The sequence below is a fragment of the Morus notabilis genome, unplaced genomic scaffold (assembly GCF_000414095.1).
Source record: "Morus notabilis unplaced genomic scaffold, ASM41409v2 Scaffold277, whole genome shotgun sequence".
Classification (NCBI taxonomy): Eukaryota; Viridiplantae; Streptophyta; class Magnoliopsida; order Rosales; family Moraceae; genus Morus; species Morus notabilis.
In genome coordinates this window covers 215,885-232,722 of record NW_010363731.1, presented here as the reverse complement: position 1 = coordinate 232,722, position 16,838 = coordinate 215,885, and the positions used below count along the sequence as shown (strand labels likewise).

Below are 16,838 nucleotides of genomic sequence, written 5' to 3'. Positions count from 1 at the left end.
CATCTGCATCCTCTTAACTTTCATCTGAATCATCACTCCATGTAGATGCCATGGCAGCCTTATTTCTCTTATTGAGAGTGTTTGCACACTCTGCTTGAATATGTCCGAATCTTTTACATTCTCAGCATTGTATTCCCTTATTTCTTTTCTCCTCTTCAAACCGTTGAGAGTTAAAATTCTTCTTTTGAGAATTTTTCTTCTTTGAATTATCTCCAAATCTCCCTTTCTTGTTGATCTTTCTTAGCATTTTATTGAAGTTTTTGGTGAGTAAGGTGAGACTCACTAAATTGCCATCTTCATCGGTCTCATCTTTGGTGGACATATCATCATAATCTGCTTGAAGAGCAATTCCTCTACTTTTCTTTTTATCCTTAAAGTTCATCTCAAAGGTTTGAAGATTACCTATGAGTTCATCAAGTCTCATCTTCTCTACATTTTTTACTTCTTCGATGGCTGTCACTTTGTAAGCAAAACGTGCCGGAAGTGACCTTAAGGTCTTTTTCACCAATTTGGCGTCAGAATATTTTTCTCCAACGGCGAAGGCTTCATTAGCAATATCACAAAGCTTTGAGTTGAAATCGGCAATACACCCATCTTCCTCCATATGCAAACGCTCAAAACGGGTTGTGAGGATTTGAAGTTTTAAAGACTTCACATCATTTGTACCTTCATGTGCAGTTCGAAGAATATCCCACGCTTCTTTAACAGACTTACATGTGGAAATCAATTTGAATTGATTAACATCCATAGCGTTGAAAATGGCGTTCAATGCTTTTGAATTACGATTTGCTAGCTTGTCCTCATCGTCAGACCATTCCTCTTCTGGCTTAGGGACGGTATTGCCTTTATCATCTTTAGTTGTTAGATGAATCCATCCGGTTAAGACAGATCGCCATGCCTTCTCATCAATAGCTTTAATGAAAACTTTCATGCGAGCCTTCCAATAGGGGTAATTGACACCTTCTAGAAACGGTGGTTTGTTCACAAATCCCCCTTCTCTCATGACATCCATTCCTGCAAAATCAACCAGTACACCAAGACCTCACCGAAATACACGTCAGTGACCTGCTCTGATACCAATTGTTGGTACTGGTTTGAGTCTTTTAATAATTTGTAAGACAATAGAAATAATGCAGAGACGTAAAATAAAAGAACACGAGAGAAATGGTATCGCGGTTCGGTCACAACCTACTCCGCGGGGCAACGCCCATATGATAAACCATCCACTAAGAACTCTTTTACAATTCAATTGGATTTAATCTACCCGAAACTCCCTCTTTAAGAAGACGCCTATGAACTTGTAATTTCCCAATGGACTTGAACAACGAGACCCCCTCAACTTTTTAACATTGAAATCCCTCCAACTAAGTTTTTCTCTCTCAAAAACACTCAAATCATCTCTCTTGAATACAAGTGCTCACCTCTCTCACAACCCAGTAAAACTAATCAAAAGGTGTACATAGATACAAGAGACTTTTTGAATAAATAAGCAAAAATGATAACAGCTTGACGATCTTTTCAATTAATTTGTTGAACCAAATCTGTTGCAGATTCTTATTGCAACAATAACTACAACATAACTGTCAAGGTCGACTTTCTCAAAACTAATCTGAATCAATCTGCTTTAATTCTGAAACCTTTCTGAAACTGATATATGAACCTGGACACATTCTTAGGAGACAGAGGAAGATCATCCAGCTGCGAAAACTCAATCAAATATCAATCAAATCACCAATTAATAATTTACCATCTTAGGATGAATAGTTGACTTTTCAAAAACAGTAACTGAATTAAGTTTCCAGATTCTTACAGAAACCTTCCATAAAGAGCTTGTCAGCTGCACATCTATTCTCAAACACAATTAACTAACCAATCATTTCCAAAATAATGCCAATCATAAAACGATTAGAATCAATACAGAATTTGGGAAACAAATCCCAACAATATGCATAGTTTATATTTTAAAACCAGTCATACTAGTGTTGTGTAATTTGCTTAGGCTATGTTTCGTTTGTGATACGGATTCAACTTATAAAAACATATAAAAATTCAGATTTATATATTCTAATAGGTACTTATCTCATTTCTCTGTTAATTAGCCACACCACGCATATCGGGCTATTGAAGTGGTGCAGCGTTTCATGAACACTAGTGTGTGTCTATATATATATATATATATATATATATATATTTGCTGAATAATGAACACTAGTATTTCTGTTTTATTTTTTATATTTTTTTATATGGAGAAGGGAGAGTATTTTGATAAAGATTGTAATACAGGTCAGGAAAATATCTAATATCTTCCATGTGTACGTGTAGATTTACTCGTAGAATATGCTTTAGCCTTATTGTCTATATATATATATATATATATATATATATATATATTTGCTGAATAATGAACACTAGTATTTCTGTTTTATTTTTTATTTTTTTATATGGAGAATGGAGAGTATTTTGATAAAGAATGTAATGCAGGTCAGGAATATATCTAATATCTTCCATGTAACAAGTACTTCAATTATGAGGTTTGTCCCGGACATGTATTTGGCTCATTAAACATTGAATGGGTAAGATCAGAAACTTGTTCGTCTAGCAGTCATATTTCCATGGGCATAATATTTTACGATGATTAATTTTAATGATTACTCTAATATTTATTTAATTTCGGGTATTATTATTTTATTATTGTGACATAAATATGAGAGACTCTTATCATGTTATATCATCAAATTTCATTATTTGATGAATAATGACCGATAGAAACGTAACAATTAAAAATTCGTCCAATATCTTGATACTCATACCAAGTTTAGAACACAAGAAGAAGAAGATGGAGTTGATTAACTACTAGTGAGTGTGTGTATATTTTTATCATGCTCTTTTTGTTAAAAATCAATTCACACGTGGTGATCATAAGATCCTTACAAAGTTAAATATTGGAGCTATAAATGGAAGATAAGAACGTACTATATGACTATTATTCACCTCATCGATTAACAATGCTCTTTGTCCTTTTGTGTTATAAATATGTATCTTGCATTGTCCGGCATTTATAATTAATGCATCCACAATAATAAATAGTGACTGATCCAAAACACTCCACCTGTTAATTCAGAACACTCAACAATATTGTCACTATCTTTGGGCTCTAATAAGATGATTTCAAGATTGCTAACAAATACTTTTCCGTTTATTTCTTTACTTAGGAGTACTTCTATAGACACTCGTTACTCAACTATACTTTTAACGGGACGTTTGTTTCATGTATTCATCTTTAATTTTAAATTATGATTTATAGCTCTTTACAGTATTTTTTTTAAAAAAATACACGTAAAACGAAAATAGTTCTGAATCATGATTCTGAATTCATGAACCAAACGTTCACTTTGTTCTTATTTTGTCATTTTCTTTTATCTCCCTTAATCAAATTGTCAAGCCATAATTAAGATTTTTTAATAACTACGGTACATTTCTTTTTTAGCTTAAAATTTAGGCATTGAACAAATGAGATTAAAAACAATCGCATCTCTTAAAAATTTTCCAGATTTTATCATGTTATCGCGTACAGGCTCTTTTTTCAATGAACAAAAATATATAATAATTTTTTCGTTTCCAATAATTGCATTATAATTTTCTACCAGTAACGTCCACGTGAAAACAACAATAGATAGGTTAGATGATGCAGTCTATGGCCTGCATGTTTTATGGATCGTCCATATCGCCTGATTAAGGCATACAAATAATAATAGATAGAACATGTGGCATATTATTAGCTACTGCTCCAAATTAATATCATATATATATATATATATATATAATTTTATGCCTACTTTTCTTAGTTGAAATCATTTGTATTTTCTGTTCTTTTTTCCCCCTAAGAACAATCACCTATGCTGACATTTTTTTGTCAGAAATCATATAACCAAATCAATATTCTATCTTTCTTGTAGCAGGCCCTCATGATTATTATTGTTCACGCAACATTTACTCAAATCATGATTTAGATTAATCGGCAGAAACTTTATAAGAGAGGAAATTTTAAAATTTAAATTTTTTGTGAGATAAAAAAATACTGTATAGTAGAATCATGATTTGAGTTTAAGTATATATAACTTCTAAACAACCCCTTAAAATTGTGTTTATTGGCCAGGATGGTTCATAGATTTAAACAAAAAAATTTAAATAGAAATTTAAATTTTTCTAAGTGAAATACTATATTAAAAAGATTTGAATTGCCACTCAAAATTATGAATCGAAAGGAGACTATATGTCTTTTGTACGTATAAGACATAACTTCTTTTTGTAACAATGATTGTTGTACAAGTATCTACCATGTGTGGTGCTTCATCTATAGAACAGAATTTGCTAAATTCTCCAGAAGAAAAACCTACTTTTCACAACAATTAGTACAATGCAAAAGTATAAGTCATTTTTCTTTTTCTTTTTGGTAAATTGTTATGATAAGAATTATCTTTTTTTTCTTTATTGGTAGGCACTGCTGTTATAGTAACTTTTTAATTATTTATATATATATATATATATATATATTGCTCTGAACTGTTTGATTATATGATTAGAAATGATTATGTATCATGCATTGCATCTTTTAGCTCACAAACAATTATTCTTATGAAAGAAAGACAATTCCTACCCTAGAAGCTTCCCTTTTTTTGGTTGCTGAAGTGATAGGGAATAATGGGTTAATTAAGCGGGCTTGAAAAAATTATTAAACTTATTCTTAAAAGTGTTTAAAAGTGTATGTGTCTAAATTTTCATTCCTTATTCTTAATTAATACTATGTTATTAATATGGTTATTTAACATGTATTAATTAAGAGTAAGAGTTAAAAATTGAAACCCATATATTTTAAAGGGTATTTATTCATATTTCTCTTAAGGCTTCCATTTCAAATTTAAGTTTGTTTTGGCCCAATTTAAAAATCTTAAAGCCTTATTCAGAAATTGTCTATAACTTGCTGCGATCACACCTTCAGACAAAATAATAATAATACCCTTCAAAAACCGCACGTGAAGCTCACATGGCTAAATCCATCCAAAATTTAATACCGTTAGCCAAATTGATTTAATTGTAACAGTTAAATAAGTTTGAGGAGTTGATTGTCAAAATTAAAAGTTTAGTGGATAATTTACTAAGCTAATTGCGCTAAAAACCATTTTTTTTTTTAAGATACCCCGTTTAATGTAACTAGAGGCAAGTAAATATTCAAACATAAGTCGTTTGATCATCTAAAGAAGGTTTAAAATAAAAACATTGATCCAGAACGACATGCCGTTTGATATTCCAAACGACAGAAATTTAAAACGAAAGCGATTCGTCCTGCCTATACACGGCAACAAGCTTGCAACGCCAAACGACGAGTCGTTGTCTCATGTGATGACATTTACAATAAACTCCACTTTTGCATGGCACTGTCTACCCTATGAAACATGGGGCCCACATTCTCATGTCCCAATCTGACGTGTACGACCCAGATTTAACCACATAATTCCATAGCATATACCGCATCTTTTGACCTCAAAAAGCCCCTACAAAAAATACCCAAAATTTGTAGCGCAAAAATAAAATATATAAAAAATAAATAAACAAAGAAGAAGGGAGAAAAAAAAAAAAAAGAACGAAAAAAAAAGAGGAAAAAATGGGTTCGGTGAGCCGAGCGTGGCTATGTAAATCGTCGTCGTTTGTCTTCTTAATGCCCACACTTTCTTCTTCTACCTCTCATCTCAGATTCAAGTCCGTCACAGCCCACACTCCGTCCCCCAACCACCACGACCATCATAGTATGGCCACGGAAGCATCCTCCTCGCCGTCACCGCTCACAAGCGGTGACGCTATCACTCCTCCTGCTCCATCATCATCATCATCTTCTTCTTCGTCTGTTTCCGGTGCGATTGATTTTCTCTCTCTCTGTCACCGACTCAAGGTAAGACGAAACGAACAGAAAGATGTTATTTTGCCTTTCGATTTTGTGTTTGGATGCCGAGAAAATGCGGGAAGGATAATGGGAAATTTTTGTGATTTTTCTGTTGCGAGTTAAGACGACGAAGAGAGCGGGATGGGTGAGAAGAGACGTGAAGGATCCAGAATCTGTTGCGGATCATATGTATCGAATGGGACTCATGGCTCTCATTGCTTCGGATATTCCCGGTGTCGACCGTGACAGGTTAGGATTTTTCTTTACTTTGTCTTGCCTTTTCAGCTCTCACTGTTTTCTTTTTTTTCTTCTTTTCTTCTTTTTTTCTACTGTTTTTTGAGATTTGTTTTTTTCAGGTGTATGAAAATGGCTATCGTTCATGATATTGCGGAAGGTGAGAACAAATTTCTTTTTTTTTTTTGTTTGGATGATGGGAATTTTAGACCAAATAAACAATTTTTCACCGCTTTATATAGATATTCTGTTTTATCATTAGTAATCCATCAGTTTTCTCTGATAATTTATTGAAAAAAAATATAGTAAGTCGAATTAATTTGTTTAAGCATTTTGGAATTCTAATTTCTAATTTGTTGATAACTTATGTTAGCTTTGAATTGAAATTACTTGGTAAAAAAAAAAAAAAAACATTTTGAATAGTATGTTACATCTTTAGATGGAACCATGATCATTGAGATACGTCATTTTCATCCTTTTAACTTATAACAAGAATCCTTATTGTCTATGTTAGTTATTGTCTTTTGCCTTTTTGTTTTACTTTTCTTATAAAATGTTACTTTCTTTATTAGGATCCACTGTCCATAGACAGTTGCGTAATTTAATTAGTTAGTTAGGACGCAATTGTGCTGTTCTTTAATGCATTATCAAGTTTGTGCATGTGTTTTTTTTTTCTTTTTTTTTTTTGGTTGTTGAATATTTTCGAGTTCAAGTTACAAGTTGTTGTCTTTGGTAAAAAAAAAAAAAAAACATTTTGAATAGTATGTTACATCTTTAGATGGAACCATGATCATTGAGATACGTCATTTTCATCCTTTAACTTATAACAAGAATCCTTATTGTCTATGTTAGTTATTGTCTTTTGCCTTTTTGTTTTACTTTTCTTATAAAATGTTATTTTCTTTATTAGGATCCACTGTCCATAGACGGTTGCGTAATTTAATTAGTTAGTTAGGACGCAATTGTGCTGTTCTTTAATGCATTATCAAGTTTGTGCTTGTGTTTTTTTTTATTTTTTATTTTGGTTGTTGAATATTTTCGAGTTCAAGTTACAAGTTGTTGTCTTTTATCTTTAATTTCTCTGAATAGCCATTGTTGGGGACATTACCCCTGCCGATGGGATCTCGAAGACTGAGAAGAGTCGGCGAGAAAGGGAAGCATTAGACAACATGTGCAAATTACTTGGTGGAGGGTCTAGAGGTACTTCATTTGCTACAAAGTCTCTCATCAGAATCACTTGTTATTCAACCGGACAGGCATTAATTGTTTATTATCTTCTGATTGCGTTTATCTAATTAGCAAATTTTTGTCAGCTAAGGAGATAGCTGAATTGTGGACAGAGTATGAGGAGAATTCTTCCCCGGAAGCTAAAGTTGTCAAGGACTTTGACAAAGTATGTAACAAATTTGTTTCTCTCGTCTCGTCTAATGCTCCTTTTAAACTATCGTTACTATTTTTGTGTGTCACTATAATAATGACCAAAAGGTTTTACACTCCTTATGAAGATAGATTTTTTGTCTTGAAAATATGCTTTTCAATTGCATAGTACTTTGTACAATGACTACTAGCTACTTGCCTAAGTATAAACCTGTTTTACAGACCCCCGGAAGCTAAAGTTGTCAAGGACTTTGACAAAGTATGTAACAAATTTGTTTCTCTTGTCTCGCCTAATGCTCCTTTTAAACTATCGTTACTATTTTTGTGTGTCACTATGATAATGACCAAAAGGTTTTACACTCCTTATGAAGATAGATTTTTTGTCTTGAAAATATGCTTTTCAGTTGCATAGTACTTTGTACAATGACTACTAGCTACTTGCCTAAGTATAAACCTGTTTTACAGACTGGTTCATTTTCTTTTTCTCTATTCACAATTTTGATAGCACAGGAATAAAATTTGTATAATGGGATCCATATAGCTTAAAAAAATTATTTCAAGCATCCGAGCATCGGGGTACTATTGGTACTATGCCGAAGCTGCTGGAAAATATACCCTATTCATGTCAGCTTTGCAAAGTTTGTAAGTTGGGTAGTTTGAAGATCCTTGATTCTTTTCCCCCTAATTTGGGAGGTGTAGTTGGAAGCTGCATCTGGGACAAAATAATTAAACGCTTTGCTCACTTTCACAAACAAAAAATAAAAGGCGTACAACTTGACTTTGGGCCGTATTATATAGTCAGCATGCCATGCATATTTAAGCCCTTAATATAATCATCTCTAAACTTGATGTGTATGTTGGATTATCTTTGATTCTTGTTATATGATTTTTTGCCCTTTCCAGGTGGAGATGATACTTCAAGCATTGGAATATGAAAGTGGTAAGCCCTTCTTTTGTTGATAATTTATTTTGTATTAGAACAGAGTTGCATGCATATACTAAGCCCCCGTTTGGTTAGTTTGAATTTTGTTTATTTGAACTTTTTTGTTTGAACAGAAAAATTCAAATTGTATGATTTAAATTGTAGTTCGAATTGGCGTTTGGATGTGCAGTTAAAATTTTAATCTGAACAGGGAATAAAATTCGAATTTGTGTTTGATAAGTGTGAAAAGCAGAGAGTGGGCGCATTTTTATTGTTCAAAAATAGTTTAAACGATTGAACTTAAGGGGGAGCTAAATTCTAAGTTGAACAGTTTAATTTAGTCGAAACAGGGAAATATAATTCGGACTGCGTGCTTACCAAACGGGGGTTTAAACTGTGCTCACTGTTCAAATTGAGTTGAACTGAGCTAAACCAGTGAAACAAACGGGGGTTAAATATCTGTAGATCATTTATTAGGATCTGTATTGTAATTTGTGAGAGAAATTTCATATTTGCAACATGGGATTTTGAATGATAGAGTCCCGTTCTTTTCGCAGTTCGAATTACATTAAACGATTGAACTTAAGGGGGAGCTAAATTCTAAGTTGAACAGTTTAATTTAGTCGAAACAGGGAAATATAATTCGGACTGCGTGCTTACCAAACGGGGGTTTAAACTGTGCTCACTGTTCAAACTGAGTTGAACTGAGCTAAACCAGTGAAACAAACGAGGGTTAAATATCTGTAGATCATTTATTAGGATCTGTATTGTAATTTGTGAGAGAAGTTTCATATTTGCAACATGGGATTTTGAATGATAGAGTCCCGTTCTTTTCGCAGTTCGAATTACAATTTAATCTTTTTGCTACAGTGTTTTCTTTCACCAAAATTTGGATTTCAGCTCAAGTTTTCCACTTGAGCCCCTGAAAAGAACGGTGCTACTTGTTTGAATAAAACTACAGAACAGAGATATTCCAATCTCTGTTTCTACTTGTGATGCATTTATGAACTCATATTCCAATCTTTGTTTCTACTCGTGATGCATTGATAAACTCATTATAATTTCTGATGGAGCCCGCATTTTCAAATATTGTTACAAATAAAAAGTTTATCTTCTGTTCGCCTTATTCTTGTAGACTGTAAGTCTGTAACCTAAGTTTCTTGGTCAATTTCATTTGGTATTGTGTAGTATAATGTATGCCTTCATCATTTATTAGGATCTGTATTGTAATTTGTGAGAGAAGTTTCATATTTGCAACATGGGATTTTGAATGATAGAGTCCCGTTCTTTTCGCAGTTCGAATTACAATTTAATCTTTTTGCTACAGTGTTTTCTTTCACCAAAATTTGGATTTCAGCTCAAGTTTTCCACTTGAGCCCCTGAAAAGAACGGTGCTACTTGTTTGAATAAAACTACAGAACAGAGATATTCCAATCTCTGTTTCTACTTGTGATGCATTTATGAACTCATATTCCAATCTTTGTTTCTACTCGTGATGCATTGATAAACTCATTATAATTTCTGATGGAGCCCGCATTTTCAAATATTGTTACAAATAAAAAGTTTATCTTTTGTTCGCCTTATTCTTGTAGACTGTAAGTCTGTAACCTAAGTTTCTTGGTCAATTTCATTTGGTATTGTGTAGTATAATATATGCCTTCTATGGTCAATATTGACGACTTAAGAGCCATCTTAGTACTTATTACGGTCCTTGTACTTTGTGATATGTTGGTTTTTGGACGTCACATAATTGTTTCACTGTATTTTGTTGCTATAATTTTAATTACTTGTCAAATAGATGTGTTTATGTTTGCATCTTTAGCATCAACTTAGTGAGCCATAAATAATCCCTCTGGTTTGCAACATTTTTCAAGCATGAAAATTAATTAAATTTATTGGTGACTTTATGCAGAGCAAGGAAAGGACTTGGATGAATTTTTCCAGTCAACTGCTGGTAATAAAATTAAAAAAAAATAAATAAAATCTCCTGGTTTTTTCTTCCTTTTATTTTATTTTAGTTATCACTTTTTTTTAAAAGATTGACATGTACCAACTTTGTGGGACCCTGTGTGGGTTATGGGCTCCCAGAGTTCACGTGTGAATTTGTGATTAATTGAAAAGGTTTTTGATAACAATCACCGAGAGTGATATTATATTGCTCTTTCTAAAAACTTGATTTTTTTTTTCTTGGTTGCGTAACTAAGTTAAATTGGAAACACTTCGCAGGGAAGTTCCAGACAGAACTAGGCAAGGCATGGGCGTCAGAGATAGCATCAAGAAGACAAAAGGAAGGCTAATTTCTAGATTTTAGTTCTAAATTGACTTTGAATCTTGCCAACAACTTGCTAATGGTGGTGCTGGTAATGATGGAGAGTTGAACTTGAAGGTCTTGGTGATGACACCATCCATTCCTGGCAATAAGGACTTTGTGGTTATGACTTGTGAGGCGCTTCACTTTGGTGTTACACAGCCTACTAATCATCACTGACCTTACTCTTCACCAAATTGTCAACATCAATAACTCATTATTAATAGCAAGATTCTCCTTGTCCACCAAAAAACAAAAAAAAAAAAGCAAAAATTCTTCTTGTTTTCTCCTTTCTTTTTTGTGCGGAGTAACAGTAGTACTTTTTCTTTTTCTTTTTTTTTTTTTTTTTCAATAAAAGAGTAACAGTAGTACTTAAAATTTATATTGTTATTTATTATCTTTGATTTTTCTATTACACATTGGATTTTGGACTCTATAAACTTTCTAGCCACACCGATGAAAGAGAAAAGTAGTATAAAGTCATATGCACACCCGTGAGGTTCATGACCTAAAAAAAAAAGAAAAAAAAAAAGGGTCTAGTGACAAGCTGCGCTCTCAACTAGTTTGTTTAATTTTTCGGTTCTCAGCCTCCCTTGACGTTCACTCCCTTGACGTTCATACCTGTGTAAAATCAAAGCACAATGTTTAGCTCATTTCAGATCGATAAAACAAGAAATGATGGGCATTTTTCTTTCACTCCCTGCATTTACTGTTTGGCATGTGAATTTTACAATCTCATTTTCTGTTTAAATACTAATATATTATGTTTATAGAATATACGTATCAAATAATGAACGCAGAGAGTAACAGAAAGTGTGATGTTAGCATTTTTTTTTTTTTTTTGATAAAACGAGCAAAATCATAGGCCATTTAGAATTTTGGGGTTTTGTTACTCTTACCTAGGAGGCAGGGATATCAAAGGGCTCAAGCTGTGTGCAAGCTTAACAGCTTCTTCTTCTGTATTGACTATCTGATCAAAGCAAAAGTACCTCCCACATGTTGATCGATCCTCAAAAGCTCGTATATGAACATCAGCTAGGAAGTTCACATCAACAAGTGCCAACACCCCATTTTCATACATTTGAGCCGCTCCTGCAAGAAAATTTGAAGTTAATGGCGGAACTAACATTTAATAAATTTTAGAGTGAAGTATCAATTTAAATTAAAAAAATATAGATATGTCTTCATTTAATAAATTTTATCTTAATATGTCTTCATTTAATAAATTTTATCTTTATTTTATTCCTTTGTGAAAGAAAAATGAAAAATTTACTCCATGGGAAAACAGAAAATCAAGGCAGAAGTTGAAAAAGACATAGCATTAGTATGTTTACCGTTGAGATAAGACATTGTTGAGAGAGGGTTTTCTTGAGCGACAGCTGGGCCAACAACTAGTCCAGCGTTTATGGAAACCATGTTAAGCGCTCTGTCCATGGCTAAAGCCCAAGCAGCCTTTTCTGATAGTGTCTTGGCCAACGCTTGCCACAACTGTCCAAGGAACAGAAAAATATTTTCACTTTGCACAGAAAAAAAAAAAAAAAAAAGTTTTCACAGAAGGGAAAAAAAATCGTCTTTTTAAGTTATTTGTTCGTTTAAGTTAATAATTTGAGTTAAAATATTAATTCACGTGAGACAAAATATTATAATAAAAAAAATAAAATTTTAAATTTTTTATAAGAAAAAACACTATAACAAAAATTTAAATTATAATTCGAACTAACATAATGAACAGAGCTATAAAAAATCATATAAATAAAATACAATTATGAATTGTCAAATTACATTGTGATTATGCCATACTAAAAAGAAAAAGTATGACGTAGATGAAAATTTTGACAGTTAAAAATTATACTCTGTAGTAGGATGTTTTTTCATGACATTTACATAGCTCCAAGGGGTTTGCACGTTTTACACCCTTTTCTCTTCTTTTATTTTATTTTATTTTATTTGCTTTTATATTAAGAGAAAAATCATGGTTTATCAAGGTGTTTTGCATAACTATTATTTATGTCATTCTAAGTAATTAAATATTATCATTATTTTTTATTTTCTAGTTAATAAATAAAAATTATTTATATTTAAATAAGGTGATATAAATAATATTTTTTATTATCTTAATTGATATTTGGTTTTTTCCTTTTTATTAAATTATTGTAGATAGAGAAGATTCCAAAAAGATAAGCCACACTTTTCAAAAATACTATGACTTGTCTTTGTTTAATTAGTCACTTACATCATCTACATCAAATACAATGCATATTGATTAGCAAAAATACAATGAATATTGAGATGATGCTTCAACGATGTCACCACCACCATTATGAATGTCGCACAAAAAAACAACAACTATCATTTTTGTATAGGAACCCCATTAAAGAAGAAAAAAAACAAGCAGGGGCTGACCCAGCTTGGAAAAGAGGATAACTATAATAAAGCATCAATCCCAACTCTAAAATTACGTTTGGTTCATGAATTAGAACCATGAGATTAAAATTATTTTCAATTTACGTGTATTTTTTTGAGAGAAAATATTGAAACGAACCATGAACCATGATTTGAATCAGAGAACGAATCCTCTAGCTAAACAGGCTCTAAATTTAAAAGATAAATATTCTCCCAAAAATGGATCAAGATTAAAAAAATCAAAGGAAATCTATGCCTCCTGACTAAATCATTCATTTTGGAGTTGATCATTGTATTGTGAATGTTTTAATCATGATTTTCTGGAAAAACTCAACTACAATAGAAGTCTACACTAGTCTATGAGAAAATAATCTACAAATAGGGTTATTTTTTAGATTGTATCAGTTTAACATATTTTTCATTTGAAAAATGTTTTTTACTTATGGGTTAAAGCTCCACCCACTCATAAGATAATATGGGCCCCATCACTTTATGAGTAGTGGGAGTGTGACCCTGTGAAACTAAATAAGTGTTATTTTATTTTGATGGAATTTAAACTATAAGTTTTTGGGTCTGTTTAAGAGAACTTTTTAAAAGATATTTTTGACTTTTTAATTCCAAAAAATTGTTTTTAAAAATGTTTGGATGATCTATTAAAAGTGCTTTGATTTTTCAAAAAAATACTAAATAAGACTTCTAAAAAAATATTTCTGAATAGACTTTAAAACTATTACTAGAGTTTTATTAAGGTATTATAAACTTCACTTCAACACTTTTATTGTTTATTAAAAACTTTAAAAATTATTTTGACCCATTAATCTTTTATTTATCTTCTTCTATCGAGTAAAAGTAAAAGTTTTGCCAAACAGACTCTTTTTTTGATGCATTCACGAAATCTAGCGTAACTTTAAAGTTTACAAATTTTAATTCAAAATTCACAAATTATCATATTTTTTAAAAATTCACAAATTTATTGTAACTTAACGTTTAAAGTTTATAAATTTCAACATAAAATTTAAGTTATCATATTTCTGATACGATACCGAAAACTTTTCACCCAACACCACAAAAGGTAATAAAAACTTCCTAAAAAGATACGTTTCATCTAATCAGTTCAGATACATTTAATTTATTTCCCTTATATCAAACACGCCCCTCCTGGGAAAATGAGATATATCTTGATCACTAGCATGTGATAAGACACTACAAATACCACTACTTATAAAAACACTTTTTGACCATCTCAAGATCACCCGTTCATAAAAGCTAAAAACAGCATTTTTTGCCTTGTCAAGCGTAGCATATCAATTTTCTACACACAAAGAGAATATCTTCCACAAACAAAAAATGGTCCCCAGACTTTTTCCTTAGAAATCTCAATCATTTTTAAGACGATATTATTCCTTGATTTTTCTTTTTCTTTTTTTTTTTTTTGTAAATTTTATGAGTTGGCAGTCGATAGTTTTTTTAATGGCTTGTACTCTTTTTTCATCTAATAATTGAAACATGACATGGATATACATCTCAACATTTTGAGACATTATTGTAGTTTGACAATAAAATTAACTTGACGAGGCTAAAAAATAAATATAAAATTAAAGCAGTAATTCTTGCCTCTTAAAGATCATGAAATCATTGTATTATTTCTTAACATGTATTATAGCTTTAAAAAGGGGGAAAAAAACACTAAACAAAAAAAAAAAAAAAAAAAAAAAAAAAAAGAAAAAGTCAAAGACGAACCTTGAGTTTTCTGCAGAATTCCTGATTACTCCATGAGCTCTCATCAATATCTTTCTCTGAAGAGATGTTCTCCCTCCATATTGCAGCCGTCAAAGAAGAAGTGAACACAATTTTCTCTACACTCTCTGTTTGTGCACACGCCTCCACCACATTAATGGCTCCTCTTACCTCCCATTTCACCAGTTTGTCCTAATTAATAATCAAACCCACAATTAAGCTGGTTAATATTTAATTAATTAATACCCAATTCAAAAGATTAAAATAAAAATAGTGAAAAAGTAAAACAACCCCAGAAGAGATTATAAGTAGCAATTCATGTTTCTAATCCCCAAAAAAAAAAAAATGAAAACAAAAACTTACATCATATCCATCTGGGTTCTCTAGACAGCAGAACAAGCCGTTACAGCCCTTCAAAGCCAAAAGAATTGACTGGTAGTCAAGAATATCAATAGCAAAAACTGATAATCTTTCTTCCACTTTTTCCATTTCCTTAAGCTTCTTCTCTATCTCTGTCTCAGCTCCTGTGACATAACAAGAACAATTAAGAATCCCAAATCACAAAAACATAATCTAACCGCAAAAGGGTCCTTAAAATTCTTTTTCTTTCTTTTTTTTTTTTTAAAGAAAAACTTTGAAGTACTAACCAATATTCCTGTGAATGGCAGCATGAACTGAATAGCCTCTGCTCAACAATCGTTTGAGGATCCAAAATCCCACGTAAGTTGATGCATCAAGAACACAAACGGCAGGCTTTTCGCAATCCATTCAGGCTTTTTTCGCTTGTTGTTCCTTAAATGTTTTTTTGTTTTTGTTTTTTTGGGTGGGGTTCTTCTGCTTTGTATATTTTAATGAATTGAATATCCTCTTCTCTCTTATATATATAGAGAGAGAGAGATATTATTTGTGATTAGATGAAGGTAGACGAGTACTACTAATAGACGAAAAGTTGTTGAACTATTTTCGCACACGTTCCTAGCTACTCACCATCTTGTACCGTAATAGACTTTTCGCTTTCTTCAACCTTTGAAGTCTTTTCTTATTCTTCATATTATTATTTTTTTCAATTTTTATATTATTCAATGTGGCTTTGTTTGAATAAAGAAGGGTAGGTTTTGTAAGCTCATGAAATTCCGCATGCATGTGTCTAACTGTCATGCCAGATTGTACAGTTAAAAACGTAAAGGGCTTAAAAAAAAGAGAATAAAAAAAGAGAAAAAATTAGTCAATTCAAATGTATTTTTACCTTTTATTCTTAATTAATATCTTTTGACTAAAGAGTATAATTAGGTGTAAAAGGTAAAAATTCAATACTCATGCATTCTTATAGGTATTTTCTCATTTTTCCTTAAAAAAAAATGGTAATAGGCTTTTGCTTGTAATTGGAAAAAGAAATAAAATAAAAGTGACCAAGTATTATGGGACATGTCACTTGGTTTCTTGAATGGAATTAGAATGGGAAAGCTTCCCATTTTTTAAGGGTCATTATGTTTTGTTCATTGTTATTGAAATGAGATGGAATATACATTTTTTTTATAAGGAAAATGGCTTTATATTTTAACTTTATAATATTTATCAAGCTCTGTACGAAGAACAGCTTGAATTAATAGAGGAGAGTTTATAAAAAATGTTTAGGGCACGTGCTAATTTTATAGAAAATAGGCGACATACATGACATTCACATATTGCTTATAAAAGTGGAGTTATTCAGCCAAAAAAAAAAAAAAAACCCTTATAAAGGTGGAATTCAGATACAATATTTTTTTAAGAATATTTTTGGAAATGATTAATGTGTCATGATTATGTAGTAATTATTATAATGGTTTTAATTTTAGCCATTTGGAAAATACTCTCAGCTTTTTCTCTATATTTCAGTATGATTAATAAGAGTACATTATATGTCTAAATTATCCTAGCAT

General features: G+C 31.6%; 2 protein-coding genes across 2 annotated transcripts; one reads left to right on the top strand and one right to left on the bottom strand.

Moving 5' to 3' along the window:
• Positions 1 to 5,604: 5,604 nt before the first annotated feature.
• LOC21405778 (HD domain-containing protein 2) lies at positions 5,605 to 11,087 on the top strand. Its single transcript, XM_010104822.2, has 8 exons — positions 5,605 to 5,947; positions 6,063 to 6,187; positions 6,295 to 6,332; positions 7,262 to 7,372; positions 7,486 to 7,565; positions 8,453 to 8,489; positions 10,384 to 10,425; positions 10,698 to 11,087. Exons 1-8 carry the CDS (start codon positions 5,663 to 5,665, stop codon positions 10,766 to 10,768), a joined length of 789 nt encoding a protein of 262 aa, XP_010103124.1. The 5' UTR covers positions 5,605 to 5,662; the 3' UTR covers positions 10,769 to 11,087.
• A 58-nt stretch (positions 11,088 to 11,145) lies between these two features.
• Positions 11,146 to 15,763, bottom strand: LOC21405777 (cinnamoyl-CoA reductase-like SNL6). Its single transcript, XM_010104821.2, has 6 exons — positions 15,567 to 15,763; positions 15,283 to 15,443; positions 14,923 to 15,111; positions 12,114 to 12,267; positions 11,679 to 11,871; positions 11,146 to 11,400 (listed from the first exon to the last, which is right to left on the bottom strand). The coding sequence occupies exons 1-6, from the start codon at positions 15,685 to 15,687 to the stop codon at positions 11,316 to 11,318; spliced, it is 903 nt and encodes a 300-aa protein (XP_010103123.1). The 5' UTR covers positions 15,688 to 15,763; the 3' UTR covers positions 11,146 to 11,315.
• Positions 15,764 to 16,838: the final 1,075 nt, after the last annotated feature.

Coding starts and splice junctions, on each gene's coding strand:
- LOC21405778 (XM_010104822.2), top strand. CDS start 5,663: ATGGGTTCGGTGAGCCGAGCGTGGCTATGTAAATCGTCGTCGTTTGTC. Junction 6,333..7,261: donor CGTTCATGATATTGCGGAAG/GTGAGAACAAAT, acceptor TTCTCTGAATAG/CCATTGTTGGGGACATTACC. Junction 7,373..7,485: donor ACTTGGTGGAGGGTCTAGAG/GTACTTCATTTG, acceptor AATTTTTGTCAG/CTAAGGAGATAGCTGAATTG.
- LOC21405777 (XM_010104821.2), bottom strand. CDS start 15,687: ATGGATTGCGAAAAGCCTGCCGTTTGTGTTCTTGATGCATCAACTTAC. Junction 15,444..15,566: donor TGCCATTCACAGGAATATTG/GTTAGTACTTCA, acceptor GTTATGTCACAG/GAGCTGAGACAGAGATAGAG. Junction 15,112..15,282: donor AGAACCCAGATGGATATGAT/GTAAGTTTTTGT, acceptor ATTATTAATTAG/GACAAACTGGTGAAATGGGA.